The 19,391-nt window shown below is 34.2% G+C and overlaps 1 protein-coding gene across 3 annotated transcripts in view; it reads right to left on the bottom strand.

The window, feature by feature from the left end:
- Window positions 1-19,391, bottom strand: part of LOC126893375 (tyrosine-protein kinase Shark) — a 183,595-nt gene that overhangs the window by 105,275 nt on the left and 58,929 nt on the right. For all 3 annotated transcript variants that reach the window (XM_050663485.1, XM_050663486.1, XM_050663484.1), the window contains one exon: window positions 19,048-19,294. In XM_050663485.1, coding sequence (XP_050519442.1) covers window positions 19,048-19,294 — 247 coding nt within the window. The remainder of the gene's footprint in view (window positions 1-19,047; window positions 19,295-19,391) is intronic.

Below are 19,391 nucleotides of genomic sequence, written 5' to 3'. Positions count from 1 at the left end.
ATCAGGGAAAATGAATCAATCCCTGCCCTCCGTAGATTCCAGGGGTTTCCTGACCCGGGAAACTAGTCCCTGTTTTGGGTCCATTGTTCAGGGTTACAGATGAAGACCACAACGGCAGCCATGGCAGAGACGAAAGTACACTTTCGGTACGGTATGGATGGCGGACGTGGCAACCCCTTGATCTTAGGGTTTGTATGGGATCAAAGGGCACTCTTTTGTCCAGAAGTTAAGAAATTGGCTTCAAAGACGGAGGAACTATGACCTTAGTGAACGGCATAAGGATGCAAAAGGCAAGGACAAACCACTGTATTAAAGACTTCTTGCAAGTATCTCTAGTACAATTATCATAGTGATAAAAAACTTTAAGATTTCAACTAATGATCATGAAAATCGGAATTCAAGATCCAGCAGGGAAAGTAACTCCAATTCAGACCGTGAGGCCTTCCTTCTTTCAACAAGAAAAATCCTCACGAACCAGAATACATTCTTGATGATAGATCTCTAAGAGTTTTGCGAGCAGCCATAAATATAGGTACATGGAACGTTAGAACAATGTAAGAAGAGAGAAAAATCCATAATGCCATTCAAGAAATGGAAAGACTCTCGATTAATATTATGGGAATAAGCGAAATGCGTTGGACAGATACGGACACCGAGTTATCAAAGACCACAAAATATTCTACTCAGGAGATCTTAAGAACGAACATGTACATGGAGTGGGCCTAATTATGAATAATAAAATCGCCAATAATTGTGTCAGTCACTTTGTAACTGTCAGAAAGAATGCTCTTAGTTCAGCTAAACACAACTCCCATAAAAACAAATATTATTCAAGTGTACGCTGACGCCCCAGAAGAAATTATAGAAGAATGTTACAGTGACCTTACTAATATTGTAAAAAGGATTCGGAAAACGAAATAATACTATTAATGGGCGACTTTAATGCCAAAGGACAAAGTGGAAATTTAGTAGGATCCTTTGGGCTAGGGCTCACGGAATTAGGCCAGGAAGTTGATGGGTTGGAATGTGTTGGAGAACAACCTCTACACGCATGATAGATACATCGTCTACGAAACTGGAACTAAGGTCATAAAGATAGGAAGAAAAAAATTACCTTCAACATAGAACGCTTTAAGACCGAAATAAGCAATCTACAAGAAGATGATACTACTGACTTTCAAAGTCTCCGACGGACTATTGTCAACGCACATACTCTTAGTAGAACGCGTGAGAATATTACGTACACAGTCCCATACTGGTGGAACGACGAGATTCAGTCTAAAAGAGCCGAATGTTTTAGGTGCAGACGAACAACACAGAGGTATAGGACCCAGCAAAATATCGACGATTACAAGCGTTCTAAGAAAGAACTGGGCAGAGAAATCAAAAGGGCTAAGTGCAATTGTTGGCAAAATCTATGCACAGCGCTAGAAAATTATGTATGGGGAGAAGCATACAGAATCACAATAAAAAATTTGAAGCCAGAAACCCCGTACAGCCTCTGTTCACAAAAAAGGAATGAAATAGCGAACATACTTTTTCCCACAAAGCCCCGTCAAACATTCGCCCAAGTCAACGTTACTGTTCGACACGACGACTTCTCAGCGAAGGAAATAGCAGTAGCAGCAAGTAATATAAAAGTAGGTAAAGCAGCTGGTCCAGATGGTGTGCCTCCAGAAGCGATTAAGATTATCATAGGAAAATATCCTGAAACGATCAGGAGGATTTTCAACAATCTCCTCCATAGGCAAGAGTTTCCCGACCAAATTAACGCTTATTTTGAGACCGGGGAAAGACCCCGATATAGCCAACTCATACAGGCCAATCTGCCTGTTGGATTGCCTGGGAAACCTCTATGAATATCTAATAAAGAATCGCCTGGAGGAGGATCAGCAAAGAAACAGAAGTATCTCTGATAGACAGTACGGATTTAGAAGATCCAGATCCACAATAGATGTGGTAAAGGCAATAACTGACACGGTCAAAGGGACGAGGAAAAGATGGGCCGTTCTCGTGATGTTCGATGTGAAAAATGTATTTAATTCAGCCAATTGGGGTCACATCGTCAAAGCTCTGGAAAAGTCAAGAGTGTCAGAATATTTAGTAAATATAATTAAGAACTACCTTAATGAAAGGTATGTCCAGGTGGCGAAGCCTAAAGACCTGCAAACCACAGCAGGAGTACCGCAAGGATCCGTACTGGGACCAACATTATGAAATGTTCTGTATAACGGGGTTCTGGAAATTACCTATGGAAGTAAAGTCAAAGCTATTGCGTATGCAGATGATCTAGCGCTACTGATTCACACTGAAATGAACTGGGACTTAGAAGATATAGTGAATAAAAGTTGTAGGAAAGTATATGACTGGATGAGGGAACAAGATTTCGAATTGGCTACACATAAAACAGAAATTGTGATTTTAAAAGGCCCAAGAAAACGACCCAATCTAATTTTCATGGTAAGTAGTACAATAATAGAGCCGACAAATTGTGCTAAATACTTGGGCATACACCTGGATACAGGTCTTAGATATACCAAACATCTGAGTAAAATAGTCCAGGAAGCAGAAGGAAGGACTACTGTATTATCAAAGATCATGCCAAATATCGGCGGGCCAAGCAGTCATAAAAGAAGAATGTACCTTCAGGTAGTGCATTCTAACTCTTCTGTATGGTGCCCCCATATGGTACGAAGTTTTGAGAATGCCAAAGTATAAAAACATGTTAAAAAAATCGCAAAGAAAACCCCTCTTGAGACTAACAAGTGCATACCGGACTACCTCGACAATTGCCCTTCAGGCCATATCAGGTACGCTCCCCATTCACCTCATAGCCAAAGAAAGAATGTTATTATATGCAAATGATTACGGCCACTTGCCCCACATAAAGTCTGAGGTAAGAAGACAGATGTACCAGGAATGGCAAGGTGAATGGGAGGCACAAATCGAAAAGGCTCAATGGACCAAACGGCTCATTCCAGATGTGGCGGCCTGGTCTGCATGTAAGTATATAAGATTAAATTACTACTTTACACAGTTCCTCACCGGCCATGGTTCCTTTAGATCGTATACGTATGTTATCAAGAAGACAGTAGATTATCAATACTCAGATTGCAACGTCAGAGACGACGCTCAACACTGCATATTTGCCTGCAGGCTCTTTGAAAGATACTGATTCTAACAACAAGGTAAGGAAAAATCTCCATCGATAACATTATTGAAAAATCTTTGCAAAGCAAAGATAACTTTAATGTAGCGGTCGGTCTGATAACCGGAATTATGAAGAAAAAGAAGACGCTTGAGAGAGCGAGAGAGGATCAAGGTGGATAGACTTATACTAGATTGATGGTACTAAACGACGGAAGAAGTATACAGGGTGTAACAAAAATACAGGTCATAAATTAAACCACATATTCTGGGACCAAAAATAGTTCGAATGAACCTAACTAACCTTAGTACAAATATGCACGCAAAAAAAGTTACAGCCCTTTGAAGTTACAAAATTAAAATCGATTTTTTCGAATATATTGAAAACTATTAGAGATTTTTGTTCAAAATGGACATGTGGCATTTTTATGGCAAGAACATCTTAAAGAAAAATTATAGTGAAATTTGTGCACCCCATAAAAATTTTATGGGGGTTTTGTTCCCTTAAACACCCCCAAACTTTTGTGTCTGTCCGTTTCAAATAAATTATTATTCTGATGCCATTAGTTACATTAAATATTTTTAAAACTTTTTTGCCTCTTGGTATTTTTTCGATAAGGCAGTTTTTATCGAGTTGCGGCTTCTTTTTTAATATGTTTACATAAAAATTTTATGAGGGTTTTGTTCCTTTAAACCCCCCAAATGTTTGTGTACGTTCCAATTAAACTATTACTGCGGTACCATTAGTTAAACACAGTGTTTTTAAAACTTTTTTGCCTCTTTGTATTTTTTTTGATAAAGCATCTTTTATCGAGATGTGGCTTCTTTTTTAATATGGTTCAAAATATACCTAAAAATGTAAATCATAAATAAATTTTCATATTATTACCAAGTCTCCATAATCGTACTTTACCTTATACAAATATGTGGTGGATTTGACAAATATTCAAATATCTCGATAAAAACTGACTTTTGGAAAAAGTACTAAGAGACAGTTTAGTACTAAGTACTAAATAGTACTAAGAGTACTAAGAGACAAAAAAGTTTTTAAAAACTTGTGTTTAACTAAATGCGCTACAATAATAATTAAATTGAAACGTACACAAAAGTTTGGGGGGTTTAAAGGAACCAAACCCCCATAAAATTTTTATGGGGTGTCCAAATTTCATTATAATTTTTTCTTAAAATACTACCGCCATAACAATACCACATGTCCATTTTTAATAAAAAATCTCTAATAGTTTTCGATATATTGGAAAAAATCGATTTTCATTTTGTAACTTCAAAGGGCTGTAACTTTTTTTCCGTGCACATTTGTACTAAGGTAAGTTATGTTCAATCGAACTATTTTGGGTCCCAGAATACGGGATTAAATTTATGACCTGTATTTTTGTTACACCCTGTATATTGTTGTAGAATTGTTTTTTTGGAAAAATTCAAAAAATAAATTTATATCAGAGACCACGAGATCATAGATTTTCTTCACCCTGTATATGACCAAAAATTGTATAGAGTTTAATTTAGTTAGTAAACAGTGGTTCGGGGAAGGTGAAATCGTTAATGTGGTTTTCGTTAATGGGTTTTTTGAAAGGATTCACAGACAATGGTTCGGAAATATTGGAAAGTGCATGTTATTTCGTTTTGTGAATATCGATAGGATTCTTGTAAATAATTCGTAGAAGGTTTAAACGGTAAACAAATTTTATTGAGTTTAGAATGTAAGGCCTTTTGTTTAGTTTTTTGAAACAACGATAGTAATTTGATGTCTCCGAGAATTTAACAAAATGGAAAGTGGGTATAGAAATTAAGTTGGTTTTCTTAGGAAAGGAAAGTATAGATGTTTTGGGTAGAGAGGTTTTTTTGATTGGTAGAAAAAGATCGATGGAAGGGATGAGAATGGGGAGTCGGAATTTGATAGAGAAAAGATAGACACTGTGTGATGAATATCGGGAGAGAGCAGTCCAGTTTTTGAAAAGTGAGAAGTCAGTGAAAATTGGTGAAATCGGCCTTTGCGAGCAGAATCAAGTTGAAACGAAATTGTTGACCGGTTGAGAAGTAAAATTTTCCTGTGTCCGAGGAAGATTCCATTGTTCTGTCTAGAACGAGTAGCTGATTGGTATCTATTTGCACAAGACATCGAGCAAGGAGAAACTGAGGAGAATTCGAGGGAGTCCTGGTTTTGTTTGTTTTTGAAGCAGTCTGGACGAGAGAGACCTTTTCGCAACATCCAAAGAGTACGTGTGGGAGAATCAAGGACGAGGCAATCTGGGAGAAGAAGGAGTGAAGAAACAAAAAGGTTAGTCAAATAAATTGTTGAAACGGAGAGAGCTTGTTTATATCCGTACCATATATGCTTAATTTTTTGTATTGAACAGTTCTATAACTCAGTTAGTCATTCCATCTTATAGGTAATCAATTCAAAAGGAGAAAAGTAAAATTTATTAAATTTAGTATGAATAAATAATAATTTATTCAAATAATTTTTTTTGTTAAAACAAGGAGACATCAGAATCAAAGCTTGATTTATTAAGTAAGAAATTGTTGCAAAAAATTTAGATTTTAGTATTTCTTTTTAAATTTTATTTATACGGCATATTGGATAAATAAATAATAGATTACATTTATATGATATTGAATGTGTTTAATTTCCCTGTTTTATCCTGGAAGGAGTAAGCCACTAGAGATACTAGAAACCACAAATCAAAGGTATTGCATCGAATACAAAATTAGCCCTGAGAATAAAGTTTATTAGAGAATTTAATTTGAATTTGGTTTTGTTTTAAATGGGCAGTAATTAAATTAATTGAGTAATTAATTAAATTAAGAATTTGCTAATCAATCTAATAAGAGATAAAATAGACCATAACAATATGTATATATTTGTATATGTGTTTGTGTGTACTATGTATGTTTGAATGTGTGTACATATATGTAAATATGTGTACATTTTTAAGCATGACATCATATAGATAATTATTTGCCTGTTGTATACATTGTTTTCTTTTCTCTTTTTGGAAGAGTTATCTGAGCCGTATTAGGCATGACAGACTGTCCCGTTGCACTCGAAGTTACATCCGCCAAGGAATTTGTACCGTGTGCACCGGTGGAGAAGGGGGTGGACTTTAGTTGGTAGGCAGTTAGCCAGAGGGTGCCCGTAGGCAGGACTTCTTAGGGGGAAATGCATGGGGGTAAACTCCTGCTCTCTGAATCCAACACACGCTTAGCCATCCTTAAATGGACACGGCTAGGTACGGTATTTAGAATATTTACCACCTCCTCAAAAAAAAGGGCTAGGGGAACGTAACGAACGCGGAGACCGTTTGATTGAACTTGCAACTGAAGAACAGCTCGTAGTGACAAACACCTTTTATGATCTTCCTCCAAGACGACTGTATACGTGGCAATATCCTCAGAATACTCCAGATCACACAGTAAGAAATCAAATAGACTATATCCTTGTCAACAAATGATTTAGAAACTCGATCACGTTAAAACGTACCCTGGATCCGACATAAAATCGGACCACAATCCACTTGTTGCCAAAATGAAACTTAGTTTAAAGAAAATTCAAAGACCAAACATTAGGAAATACGATATTAATCAAGTGTAAAGTAAAACAGTAAAGGAAAAGGTCAAAAAACGCCTAAAAGAAGAAACGTGGGTTTATACAGAAATAGATAACACAGATGTAGATCTAGAAAAGATACACAAAGTAAGTCAAGAAATAACTGAGAAACACTTAAGACCTGAAAGAACAAAGAAAAAGGAATGGATGACAGAGGAGATTCTGTATATGATGGAAGACAGAACAAAGGCAAAAGGTTATACGAATTACTACAACAAAATAAATAACGAAATAAAAAGGGCTATTAAAATAGCAAAAGAAAATTGGTTAAGCTCGAAATGTACAGAGATAGAGTCATTACAACAAAAACATGATTCGTTTAACCTCCATAAAAAGATCAAAGAAGCTGCAGGTTTATATAAACACAAGAACACTGGATTTCTGATAAATAATCAGGGAAACATAGTATTGAAAATAGAACAAAAAAGGGATATTTGGATTAAATACGTGGAAAAAACTTTTCAAGATATACGAAGTAATACTGGCATCATCATAACAAACACCAATTGCGAATCAGGACCTCCACTTACAGTCGAAGAAGTAAAGTATGCCATCAAAAGTACCAAAGATGGTAAAGCAGTAGGCCCTGATAACTTTAATTCAGAATTCTTAAAACTTATGAACTACGACGGCATAAAATGGTTGACAAATATATTTAATAATATATATGACACACACATAATTCCCCAAAAATGGCTAGAATCAACTTTTATAAATCTTCCAAAATAACCTAATGCGAGAAAGTGCGAAGACTATAGAATTATAAGCCTTATGAGCCATTTACTTAAAACATTTCTAAAGGTCATTCACAAAAGAATATATTTATACAAAGTGCGAGAAACAACTAACAAGAACACAATTCGGATTTTGTGATGCTCTAGGAACACGGGAGGCCCTTTTTGCTGTACAAGTGCTATTTCAGAGATGCAGGGATGTAAATCATGAGATATACGTATGCTTTATAGATTACCAGAAAGCATTTGACAGAGTAAAACATGACAAATTAATAACTCTAATGCAAGAAATTGGAATTGACAACAAAGATCTGAGAATTATCAGAAACATTTATTACAATCAAACGGCCAAAATCAAAATAGAAGACCAGTTAACTGATAAAATTGCAATAGAACGAGGAGTACGACAGGGCTGTTTTTTGTCTCCACTACTATGCAATATTTATTCTGAATGGGTATTTACGGAAGCTTTAGACAGTTGTGCGAAAGGAATATTAATAAACGGTGAATGGTTGAATAACATTAGATATGCAGATGACACCGTAGTTTTTGATGATAATCTGAATGATTTAGAGATATTAACAAATCGTATAACAGAAGTCAGCAACAGATACGGACTAGCTCTTAACATAAAGAAGACCAAATTTATGACAATTAGTAAAAAAATTCTAAACGCTCAACTTACAATCAACCAACAGAATATCGAAAAAGTCGAGCAATATGCATATCTGGACACCAATTTAAATAGCCAATGGGACCACTCAACAGAAATTAAACGGCGAATAATAAAAGCAAAAGCAACATACGTTAGAATGAGACCCATTTTCAACAGTCGAGACATATCATTAAAAACAAAATACCGTCTGTTGAAGTGCTACATATTCACAGTTCTGCTATATGGAATGGAAGCGTGGACACTAACTGTTGCATCTATGAATCGGCTCGAAGCTTTCGAAATGTGGTGTTATAGGCGCATCTTACGTATATCCTGGGTTGACCGAATTACTAATGTGGAAGTCCTGCGTGAAATGGGGAAAGATTGTGTAATTCTCATGACCATCAAAACTAAAAAATTAGAATATCTTGGACATGTAATGAGAAATCAAAAACGTTACGGCCTTCTCCAACTGATTCTCCAAGGGAAAGTAAATGGTAAAAGTGGACCGGGAAGAAGCATTTCCTGGCTTCAAAATTTACGAAAGTGGTATAACACGACTACCACTGAACTGTTCCGCGCTGCGGTAAACAAAGTCAAGATAGCCATGATGATCGCCAACATCCGGAACGGATAGGCACTTTAAGAAGAAGAAGATATATTTATTTATTTTTATTTTATTTATGAATATATTTCTTTTTTCACATTGGCATCAGTTACTTACATATTTGAAGGAAAATTCCGTGATTAAATAGATGCAAACGTCATTTACATTCGTTCGATGCCCATACCATAAACAGAGCTCAACTGAGGTGCCCACACTCGTAACGGTTCATTTAGTAAGGGAGCGTTCAAGTATTACGTAACGCGGTTTTTGAAGATTTTTGACCCCCCTCCCCCCTACGTAACGCATCTTAATGGGGCGTTCACGTATTACGTAACGCAATTTTTGAAGATTTAACTCCCCCCCCCAACCTGCGTTACGTAATACTTGAACGGTCCCTAACTCAATACCACCGCCGACACTCGTGCTTCGAGGGTACCCTCGGGCTGACACATCGTCGGCCTGGGCACTGAACGAGTTAAATAAAAATAAACAAAGTTATAAATTTGAAAAAATCTTAGATTCCCTTCATTGTTTTTATTTTCTTTGAAATAAGAAATAATTAAATAATACAAAAATATTTATGACACATTTTATTATTTACAAACTTACAATAAAATTTATTAAATTACGAAAAACGAACATTACTGGCTTTTATGAAGTTGTTTTATGTCCTCGTTCATGATTATTTCTATTTCACATTGAAATTTTGTGGTATTTATTCTAATTGCCACTTCTAAGTCATATCACCAATTCTGGTTCTAAACGGTTTTTTATTTATATTCATTATTGAAAATGTTTGTTCCCCAAATATAAGTCGAACTAAAAATGACTTTAAATTTAGCTATGTACAGTGTGTCTGCGTAACTTGGAACCATATGGGAAACTTTTTTATTATCAATTTTACGAAAAAAGTTATTCTTCATAAAGTGCTCTGCATGGTCTAAAGCCTAAGATTCAATAATCAGATATCAAATTTTATCAACAGTATACGAGGTATGTCAAAAAATATGAATTTCGCTCAAGAGGAAAGTACCTTTATTTTTCAATTAGAAGGATATAATTGCATATTGAAACACATTTTTAAATTCCGAACAACTTTCTATAATAAAAATTTTCAATATTGTGAAAAATAAAGGTATTTTACTCTTTAGCGAAATTCATATTTTTTGACATACCTCGTATAAAATTGATAAAATTTGATATGTTATAATTGCATCTTAGTTTCTAGACTATTCAGACCTTTTTATAAAGAATAACCGTTTTTTCTTAAAATTAATAATAACGGAGTTAACGTAATAAAAATGATGTTGGGTATCCGTAATTTGAAAAAAAATTCAATTTTTTTTCCAATTAGAAGAATGTAATTATTGCATATTATAATATAATTTTTAATTGCAAACAACTTTTCCTTATAACAATTTTCGATATTGTGAAATATAAAGGTACTTTCCTCTCGAGAGAAATTCATATTTTTTGACATACCTCGTATACTGTTGATAAAATTCGATATCTGATAATTGAATCTTAGGTTTTAGATCATGCAGAGCACTTTACGAAGAATAACTTTTTTTTCGTAAAATTGATAATAAACAAATTTCCCATATGGTTCCAAGTTACGCAGACACACTGTACTTTCGAACATTTGCAAATTTTTTTTCTGCATAAAGATTTGTAAAATGCTAAAATATCCTCTTTTTTATATGTGTCTTCCAATGTTATGTTGCAGATTAAATCTATCATTTTTAGTTGAATGTCGGCTAGTATGGAATCAACTTGAACAGAAAAATAATTTCTTACAAGTGATAACGAAGATGATTTAACATCAAAATCTTTGATTTTCACAACGATTTTCAAATTCCTGAGCAAATTACAAAGTTTTTCTTCATAAATTTTAAACTTATTATCTGGTGCAATATGTGATTGTCACAAGTATATGTCATAATATTCCTAAATGGTTATCTAATCGTGTCATGTCAATAAAATTTGAATGATTGCTTAGAATAAAATTTTATGACCGTTCATTTTAATGTTTTGTTCTAGATACTTTGACGTGATTCATACACTAATATACAGTCACATACTTAAGTATTCCTTTTCGTCAACAGGAAATACATTTTCTGCTGAAATACCGTCTGGTGAAATGAGCCAATTCAACTAAATGTTAGTACAAAAACTCTTTTAGAGTGTTTTATTTATTTTTTGATATATGTACAAATTTATATGTTTCACATTAATGTACATTAGCAAGCAGTAAGGTAATTGGGGAGAAAAACAGGGTCAAATTCGATCATGCGTTCGACAATGAGACAGAGACAATAATAGTAAGGTGGAATGACAATTCCGTGGTTACTGCAGCAAGTATTCATGCCACAGTCCAACCAGTGGTAAATGTGAAAAGATACAATCGAAAACAATGCAAGGAAGGATTCAATACCTCAACCCAATATGATAAATATATTGCGTTATTACACATATGGGAGGCGTCGATCTACTTAATAATTCAGTAGCAAATTACAGAATACACGTAATAAGTGTAAGAAGTGGTGGCCCCTTTTTATCAATCTAATTGATATAAATTCAAGGATAATTTACAATTTTGCTAATGAAAGCCGAATGTCCCAAATACAATTCCGTTCCTCACTGGTCTTGTCACTACTGCAGAATGAAAACAAATTGGCAGCATAAAACTCTGAAGTAGAAGAAATAACAGATTCAACACCTTCAACTTCTGCATGAGGTCGTCCTTCTAAAGAATATTTACCATCTGATGTAAGATAACCAGATTGGACATAATATTGAACGTGAACATAATGGTCTGCATGTACGTACATGCAGAGTATGTAAAAGCGCCCCGTTTTATCTGTGCGTAAATGTAAATTACACTTGCATGCCAGCGGTTTTGGTGAATTTCATTAAAAAATAATTTCAATATCCTATCATTTTTTCATACCTATTACTACATGTACCATAATTAGGTGTTAGTTTTTAAAAATCATTTCTTTATTACCAAATATAACATAATCATATATTTATTTTATTTAAAATAAACTAAATAGGCTAGACAGCAAACGTTTTAAATTTCACGAATCAGTACTCATGAACTGCCAAAGTTTCGTTAACGGAACATTAATTTTAGGTATGTTGCTATTATTATTATTTTAGATAATACACTCTGGGCCCACCTAAAAAATGGGTCATTTTTGATGGCTCAAACTTCCTAAACCTGTTGTCCAATTTAAGTTATTTTTTAATATGTTATAGCTTTATTCTTTAACAATATCGCTGCAATAATAATGTTGCTAAACGGGCAAATTTTCATTGTATAGCGGGTATACGAATCAAACTGTGTTTTTTTCTGAAAGTTCTCATCACCCTGTGGAATATTCTAGCATTTGTAAAATGTTGAAATTAAAACCCAACTATAGCCTCAAGTTTTCTCAACATTCTAATTTTTTATTCATTCGGTTATGTTGGATAAAAAAAAAGTTAGGTACTTTAAGAACTAAAGTATAATTCAATAAGCGATGCAGGGCGATGTAAATAATATTACCACGTGTAGGCCTCAACAGGGCCGCATTTAGGATTATCTTTTTGTTTAGTCAGAATATATATTATCTTATAAAATACCAAATTTATATTTTAATTTTGCCAAAGTGCTCGACAAAGAACCTGATTGTTTTAGTTGATATCCAATAATAGGAACCATTTATACAAGGCGAAAAACCCAAGAATTTATTTTTTTGCCAACAATTTTATGTACAGAGTGCCTACAAAAAATATAAGTTTTATTTTTAATTTTTGATATAATATGTACTTAGTTGTTTGTACAATTCCAAAAAGGTTCATAATAATAATAACTGAGATAACTACTGAGTTTATAAGAAGGGTAAAACAGCTGCTTCGTTCACAGCTTAACAGTAAAAATTTGTTTAAGGCACTAAACACCTACGCTTGTTCCACGCTTAGCTATTCATTTGGTATTGTTAAGTGGACAAAAACGGATATAGAAAATCTTCAGAGAAAAGTACGAACACACCTCACAAAGGCACAAAAACACCACCCTAAAAGTGCAGTAGAACGAACGACATTACCCCGGTATTTAGGAGGAAGAGGACTTATGGATATAGGTGAGCAATTAGATAAACATATTGCTAATTTAAGAACTTACTTTCAGATGCAGGCTGAGACATCTACTCTACACCGCGCAATTTGCGCAGTAGACGACACAACACCGATCAAACTAGGGAACCAGAAATACGCATAAACCACCTTACTAAGGACGAAAAACTGCGCACCTGGATGGGTAAACCTCTGCACGGGCGACATCCCAATGAGGTCAGCCAAGACTATGTCGACAATACAGCGTCGAACTATTGGTTGACATCAGGAAAGATGTTCCCTGAAACGGAGGGTTCATTACTGGCCATTCAGGATCAGGTTATACCAACCAGAAATTACCTGAAATATATCGTCGAATGCCCTCAGGTTCAAAACGACAGATGCCGATATGGATGTCAAGCCCAAGAAACCATCCAACATATTACAGGGGGCTGCCAGGCATTTGCTGCAACTGAATACAAGGAACGGCATGACGCAGTGGGAAAAATCCTTCATCAAGAGATAGCTATCAAGCTGGGACTTCTCCAAACGGACCATCTCCCATATTATCAATACGTTCCTGAGAGTATGCTTGAGGATGGCAACTACAAGCTATACTGGGACCGCACTGTGCTCACAGACCAAACAGTGGCACATAATAGACCAGATCTCGTACTAGTTAATAAATTAACAATACAAACAACACTAATTGATGTGGCGATACCTAACAACAATAATCTACGTAGTAAACTTACTGAAAAGATCGCCAAGTATAGAGATCTGGAAATTCAAATACGGAGACAATGGAGAATGCAAAGTACCCAGACAATACCGATTATTATGTCTACTACTGGAGTCATTCCGAAGACCCTCCTCGAAAGCATAAAAAAGCTGGGTCTCAATGAACATCTTTATAAGACCATGCAGAAAGCTGTACTACTCGCGACGGCCAGAAGTGTACGAAAATTTTTGGGAGATACACCTGCATTCCAAGTCACTTAGGGCTCGATAACGCGGAAAGAGTCCCACCAGAGCTCAATCCTTTTGATACTTCAGGTATCTGGGATGTCAATTTTCCCCTTAGAGGGAGTGTGAGCTGTATGGCTAAATCTGGACAAAAAAATACAAATTACTCTATTATGTTGAAATAGTATACAGTGAGCACGTAAAGGTTGGAATAAATTCATTTTCTCGAGAATGGACGATTTTGGAAAAAAATCCCAAAATAGGTCAATTTTTATTTTTAAATTACGACTTTTTGGCATATATATCATACTAGTGACGTCACCCATCTGGGCGTGATGACGTCATTGATGATTTTTTTAAATGGGAATAGGTGTAATATAAACATTTACATAATTATTTATACCGAGTGTCCAAAAAAAAAAATTTTGAATTAAATTTATTGACATAAAAAGAAGAATGCATGTAATTTATTTAGTTCAAAATACATTTTACTGCTCTCAGAAAACAGAAAAAAAATGTTTATTTGAAAAATAGTCATTGCTTTTCGCTTAAATTAAATGTTCAAACTGTCAAGACGAAGGTGGGTGGCGGTTTTAATATTGAATTTAAGCAAAAAACAATATTTATTTGTCAAATAAATATTTCCTGTTTTCCATTATTTCCTGTTTTCTGATAGCAGTAAAATGTATTTTGAGATAAATAAATTACACACAGTCTCCATTTTGTCAATAAATTTAATTAAAAAAAAATTTTTGGACACCTTGTATAAATAATTATGTCAATGTTTATATTACTGAATAGAGAATTGATTTACCTTTCAAATGAGCTATCACACGACCCCTATTCTCATTAAAAAAATATAGATGACGTCATTACGCCCAGATGGGTGACGTCACTAGTATGATACATATACCAAAAAGTCGCAATTTAAAAATAAAAATTGACCTGTTTCGGGATATTTGTCCAAAATCGTCCATTCTCGAGAAAATGAATTTATTCCAACATTTACGTGCTCACTGTATATATTCATATATGTATAATTAATTATTAATATGTCGTGACTCGTGACTGTTAACTTTTCTAAATTTGAAAATTTTGGGGAATGCATATGTACTATAAATATGTCATCAGAACTAAACGTAAAGTCAAGCAATGAGGCATGCAAGTCATAGGGTTAAGGTCCAGCGAATTGATGATTCGTTTTGTATTCCTTGATCACCGTAAACACACTTTTATCACAAACTCCAACTTTTTTGGCCACTTTTTTCACAATATCTTCAACCACTAACCCGGGATTTTCTTGTCTTTCACATTTAAAAACATTTAAAATTATTTCTTTAACGTCAACGCTAAGAGGGCTTCTTTTACTGCGTTTTCGAGGACTCCATGTATTTAAACCAATTCATCAGCAGAATCAGTGGATGACATTTTTGGTTTCAATATCTATTATTGAAATAATACGTGGTTACTGTTACAGTAATCACAATTACGTATAGATAGGGTCGTTATACAAATAAAAATATATACTGAAATAGTTTTAAATCGCACAACAAATAATTGCTAATTCAACATTAACATCATAAATATAATTTATTGTCCTTTAACCATCAAGACGACTAAAAATTTACTAACAAATCGATTCAAATTACAAAACTTTAATACCGAAATATACCTACTTAAATCTTGTCCGAACCTGTATGAGCTGCCGACGACGCACGTCGGCAGTAACGAAATAAAGATGGACATTTCGGTTAGTTTTTAAATATTTTTGAAGAACTATTACCTGCATGTATGCATAAAATATTCGTTAATTTTATAAATCGGATCATTTTTTCACTTACTATGTATTCAGTGATAACAATACAGTGGGTGATCATATTATTAGAGCCACCTCAGAAAATTTTACTTTTGTTTAATAATGGTATGTTTGAAACTTTAGAAACGGATGCTATGTTTCTGTTGGAGTGATTTGTATTGAATATTTAAGTTTTTATTTCTGCTATTTTCTTTGGTGAGATGTCTTTGGATTTCCCATGATGTTCTGGTACCACTAGTGTAACGAAAACGCAATTTTTACTAAGTTCACAAAATATAGTATATGACTGTCAGAATATCACTAGAGAGCAATGGAAACTCACAAGTTTATTATAACTCTAAACACCAAGAATTCAAAATAATAGGCACACGAGTTGCAAGCTAGGCTGGGCAGCACTGACGAACAATGGCATATGAGTGACGCATTGCCACGCATGCGTGTTGCCACTATTGTCAGACTATTTATTGCACTTTCATAAAGTGTAACAAGACAGCCAAATGGAAACAAACGCATTAATATATGATACAGCTCAATGATATACCCTTCCTCTAAAACATTGAATTTTACTAGGTGGCTCTAATAATATGATCACCCACTGTAATTTATTTACTATGCAATAAACACTAATAGTTGAGAAAATAAAAAATTAAAAGTGTCATAATTATTATACTGTTACTTATCGGAACGAGTAGACTCATTTGGAACATCTTTAACAATTATCTGTTAAATTTATCGTTGTTTATATGCCCTGCATCGCTTATTGAATTATACTTTAGTCATGTTTTTCATCAATACAGGGTGTTTTTTAAATAAGTATGGCAAACTTTAAGGGGTAATTCTGCATGAAAAAATGACAGTTTGCTTTATAAACGTACGTCCGCAAATGCTTCGTTTCCGAGATAGGGAGTGTTGAAATTTTTCTTACAAACTGACGATTTATTTATTGCTTTAAAACCGGTTGAGATATGCAAATGAAATTTGGCGGGTTTTAAGACGTAGTTAGAACCTAAATAGAACCTAAACCTGTTTATAAATTAAGTCTATTTAGTCTATGTTGTTTCGAAATAGCAAAATGGGTTATAACGTCATTGTAAAATTTATTATTGCTTTGGAGAGATTTTAAAAGTTTTTTCTATTGACATTTGAAATTTGAGACAAGTTTGACATTCTCTCTTGTTTCATGGTGTTTCAACAATACGTTTTGACTCTTTTGAGACAAGAGAAATCCCGTTAATTTGAGGCAGAATTTGCCCACATTTGAGCACAATAATTTATTAATTTCGGGAACAGTTTGTTGTACCTAACGGATTGCAATATATAAAATTATACATATTTTATAACTTATCCCACCTTCCGAAAATATTTGGATCAGCATATAAACCTGTTAATCCATTTTCTTATTTTATTTGATTAAAGAATGATGGATAATTTTTAATGAACTTGTCTAATAGATATTTTGAAAATTCTTTGGCGTAACTTTTAAATTTTGAATCGTCAAAGAGGTCAATGACTTATAACAGTGAGTAAATAATAGTTTTGCCTGGTGCAATAGTTTTAACTTTTGCCTGGAGACCATACAATTCACCGGACATCAAGGCAGCGCCGTCATAAATTTGCCTTACCAATTTATTTTTGATATCAACAAATTTTAATATGTCCTTTAAAACACAAAAAATATATTCTGTCTTATGGCTTCTGCTCACGTCTGAAAACCTAAAAACGTCTCATAAATATTAGACGTAACGCTTATTGAAGAACAATTGATACTTGTGAATGACATGTTACCTCTATCAGTAGTTTCGTCTACTTCTACCGAAAAGCATCAAAATGTAACTAGTAATTGATTCTTTCATTCTGTGCTGTTTTAGGTACGCCGCTAAATGTCTTCCGAGTCAGAAAGTAAATTAGAAAATTTGTTAAACAATTTTATTTGTTCTCTATAATTAACTTGATGTAACGAATCCTCCGATTCATCCTGTCACCTATATGGTAATTCCTAACAACTTAAAAAAATTACAATATCAATCATTAAACGACGTAAAACTACCTACTTACCTATTTCATAATTTTATCACGGGCGCGCTAGCAAGGTACGTGGCTAGGTACGTGCCTTGCTACCGTTTGCAGATCACCGCTCGGCAGATTGGTTTCTGCCTTACTTGCCATTCAAATAAATACGGGAAATGTATAATTGGTTGCCTATCGGCTAATATTCCATAGCTTCTTATTACAAGCAAATCTTCAATCTGGGGACGGCTTGCCGAAAACACACAATAGCAATCGGGTGCATGGCTGGCAAACGTATGGGATCGATCGAATTCTTTTAAAAACAATGAATAAAATTTAGTCTGTATTATCTCACAGATATTTTTTTTATTTCACAGAAACGAATATCATCAACTCTGATTAAATTAAATATTTAAAAAAATCTATAATGTGTCCATAAATGTGTGGGTCGGCACTGCACAGCCGCCACTGGTACCTAACTTTTGTATGCTCCAACATAAGCGAATGAATCAAAAAACATAATGTTGAGAAAACATGAGGCTATAGTTGGGTTTTAATTTCAGTATTTTACAAATGCTAGAATATTCCACAGGGTGATGCAAACTCTGAGAAAAAACCCAGCTTGATTCGTACACCCAGTATACAATGAAAAGTTGCCTGTTTTAGCAAAAGTATGATTACAGCGATATTGTTAGAGAATAAGGCTATAACACATTAAAAAATCACTTAAAACGGACAACAGGTTTAGGAAATTCGAGACATAAAAAAATTACCAATTTTTAAGGTGGGCAGTTAATTTTGGCCCAGAAAGACCTCGTTTTAGAATATATAAGAACTTTGCACAATTTCCAACTATTTCAATGTTTGACCATTAATGGATTAACTAAACTCTTGTAAAAACGTGAATGAACACTTGTATCATCGCTTTTGTTTATTATTAGCAGGTAGTTGCGTTTGAAGTCACAAGTATGAGCTCCATACTTATTTCGCGCACAGACACTTCGGTTGCGGGAACCGATAGAAGTCGGGTCGTGCAAATTATACATACGGCGGGAGAGCCAACAAAACTTTGCGCCGGAAAGCCAAATAATAATTGTCTGCGTTAGGTTGAAAATTTGTGGAAAAATCACCCGCTGCGAAAATGTTAATTATAAGCAATATTTTCTATATTTAATTATCAATATAAGCAATAATTAAAAAACAATAATTCTTTACATGAAAATAATTTACTTTTTCCGCGGGCCGCAAAAAATGTCTAAAGGCCCACATGTGGCCTCTCCACCCATGCTCTACAACAAAAGTTAAGGTTCAATCCAAAAAAAGTAACGCCTATCGTAACATAATTCTGAAACATACCAAAAATATCTAAACAGTGGTGGCTAACATACTTACCCAAAATTTCAGCACAATCTGAATGGTTGTTTAATCGAGCTAATTGAGCAGGTGTCATATTATCTTTATTTCTAGGTCTTGCAGGGGCATTTAAAGAAAGTAATTCTTTGACTACTGTTTTATGACCTTGACTAGCAGCTTCATGCAAAGGTACTGCCCCTGTGTCTGTATTTCTGGCTTGAATGTTTGCATTTCCAGTTTGAATTAGAAGTCGTGCTGTAGCAGGAAAGTTGTAATAGCAAGCATACTAAAAATATTATAAGTCATTTATACACTATAATTTGATAAGGTGATGTGAATTATATTTTATCAGTAAATTTAATGAAAAATTTTTCTTAGTAAAA

This window comes from Diabrotica virgifera, chromosome 10 (assembly GCF_917563875.1).
Source record: "Diabrotica virgifera virgifera chromosome 10, PGI_DIABVI_V3a".
Lineage (NCBI taxonomy): Eukaryota > Metazoa > Arthropoda > Insecta > Coleoptera > Chrysomelidae > Diabrotica > Diabrotica virgifera.
This window is presented reverse-complemented; position numbering and strand designations above follow the sequence as displayed.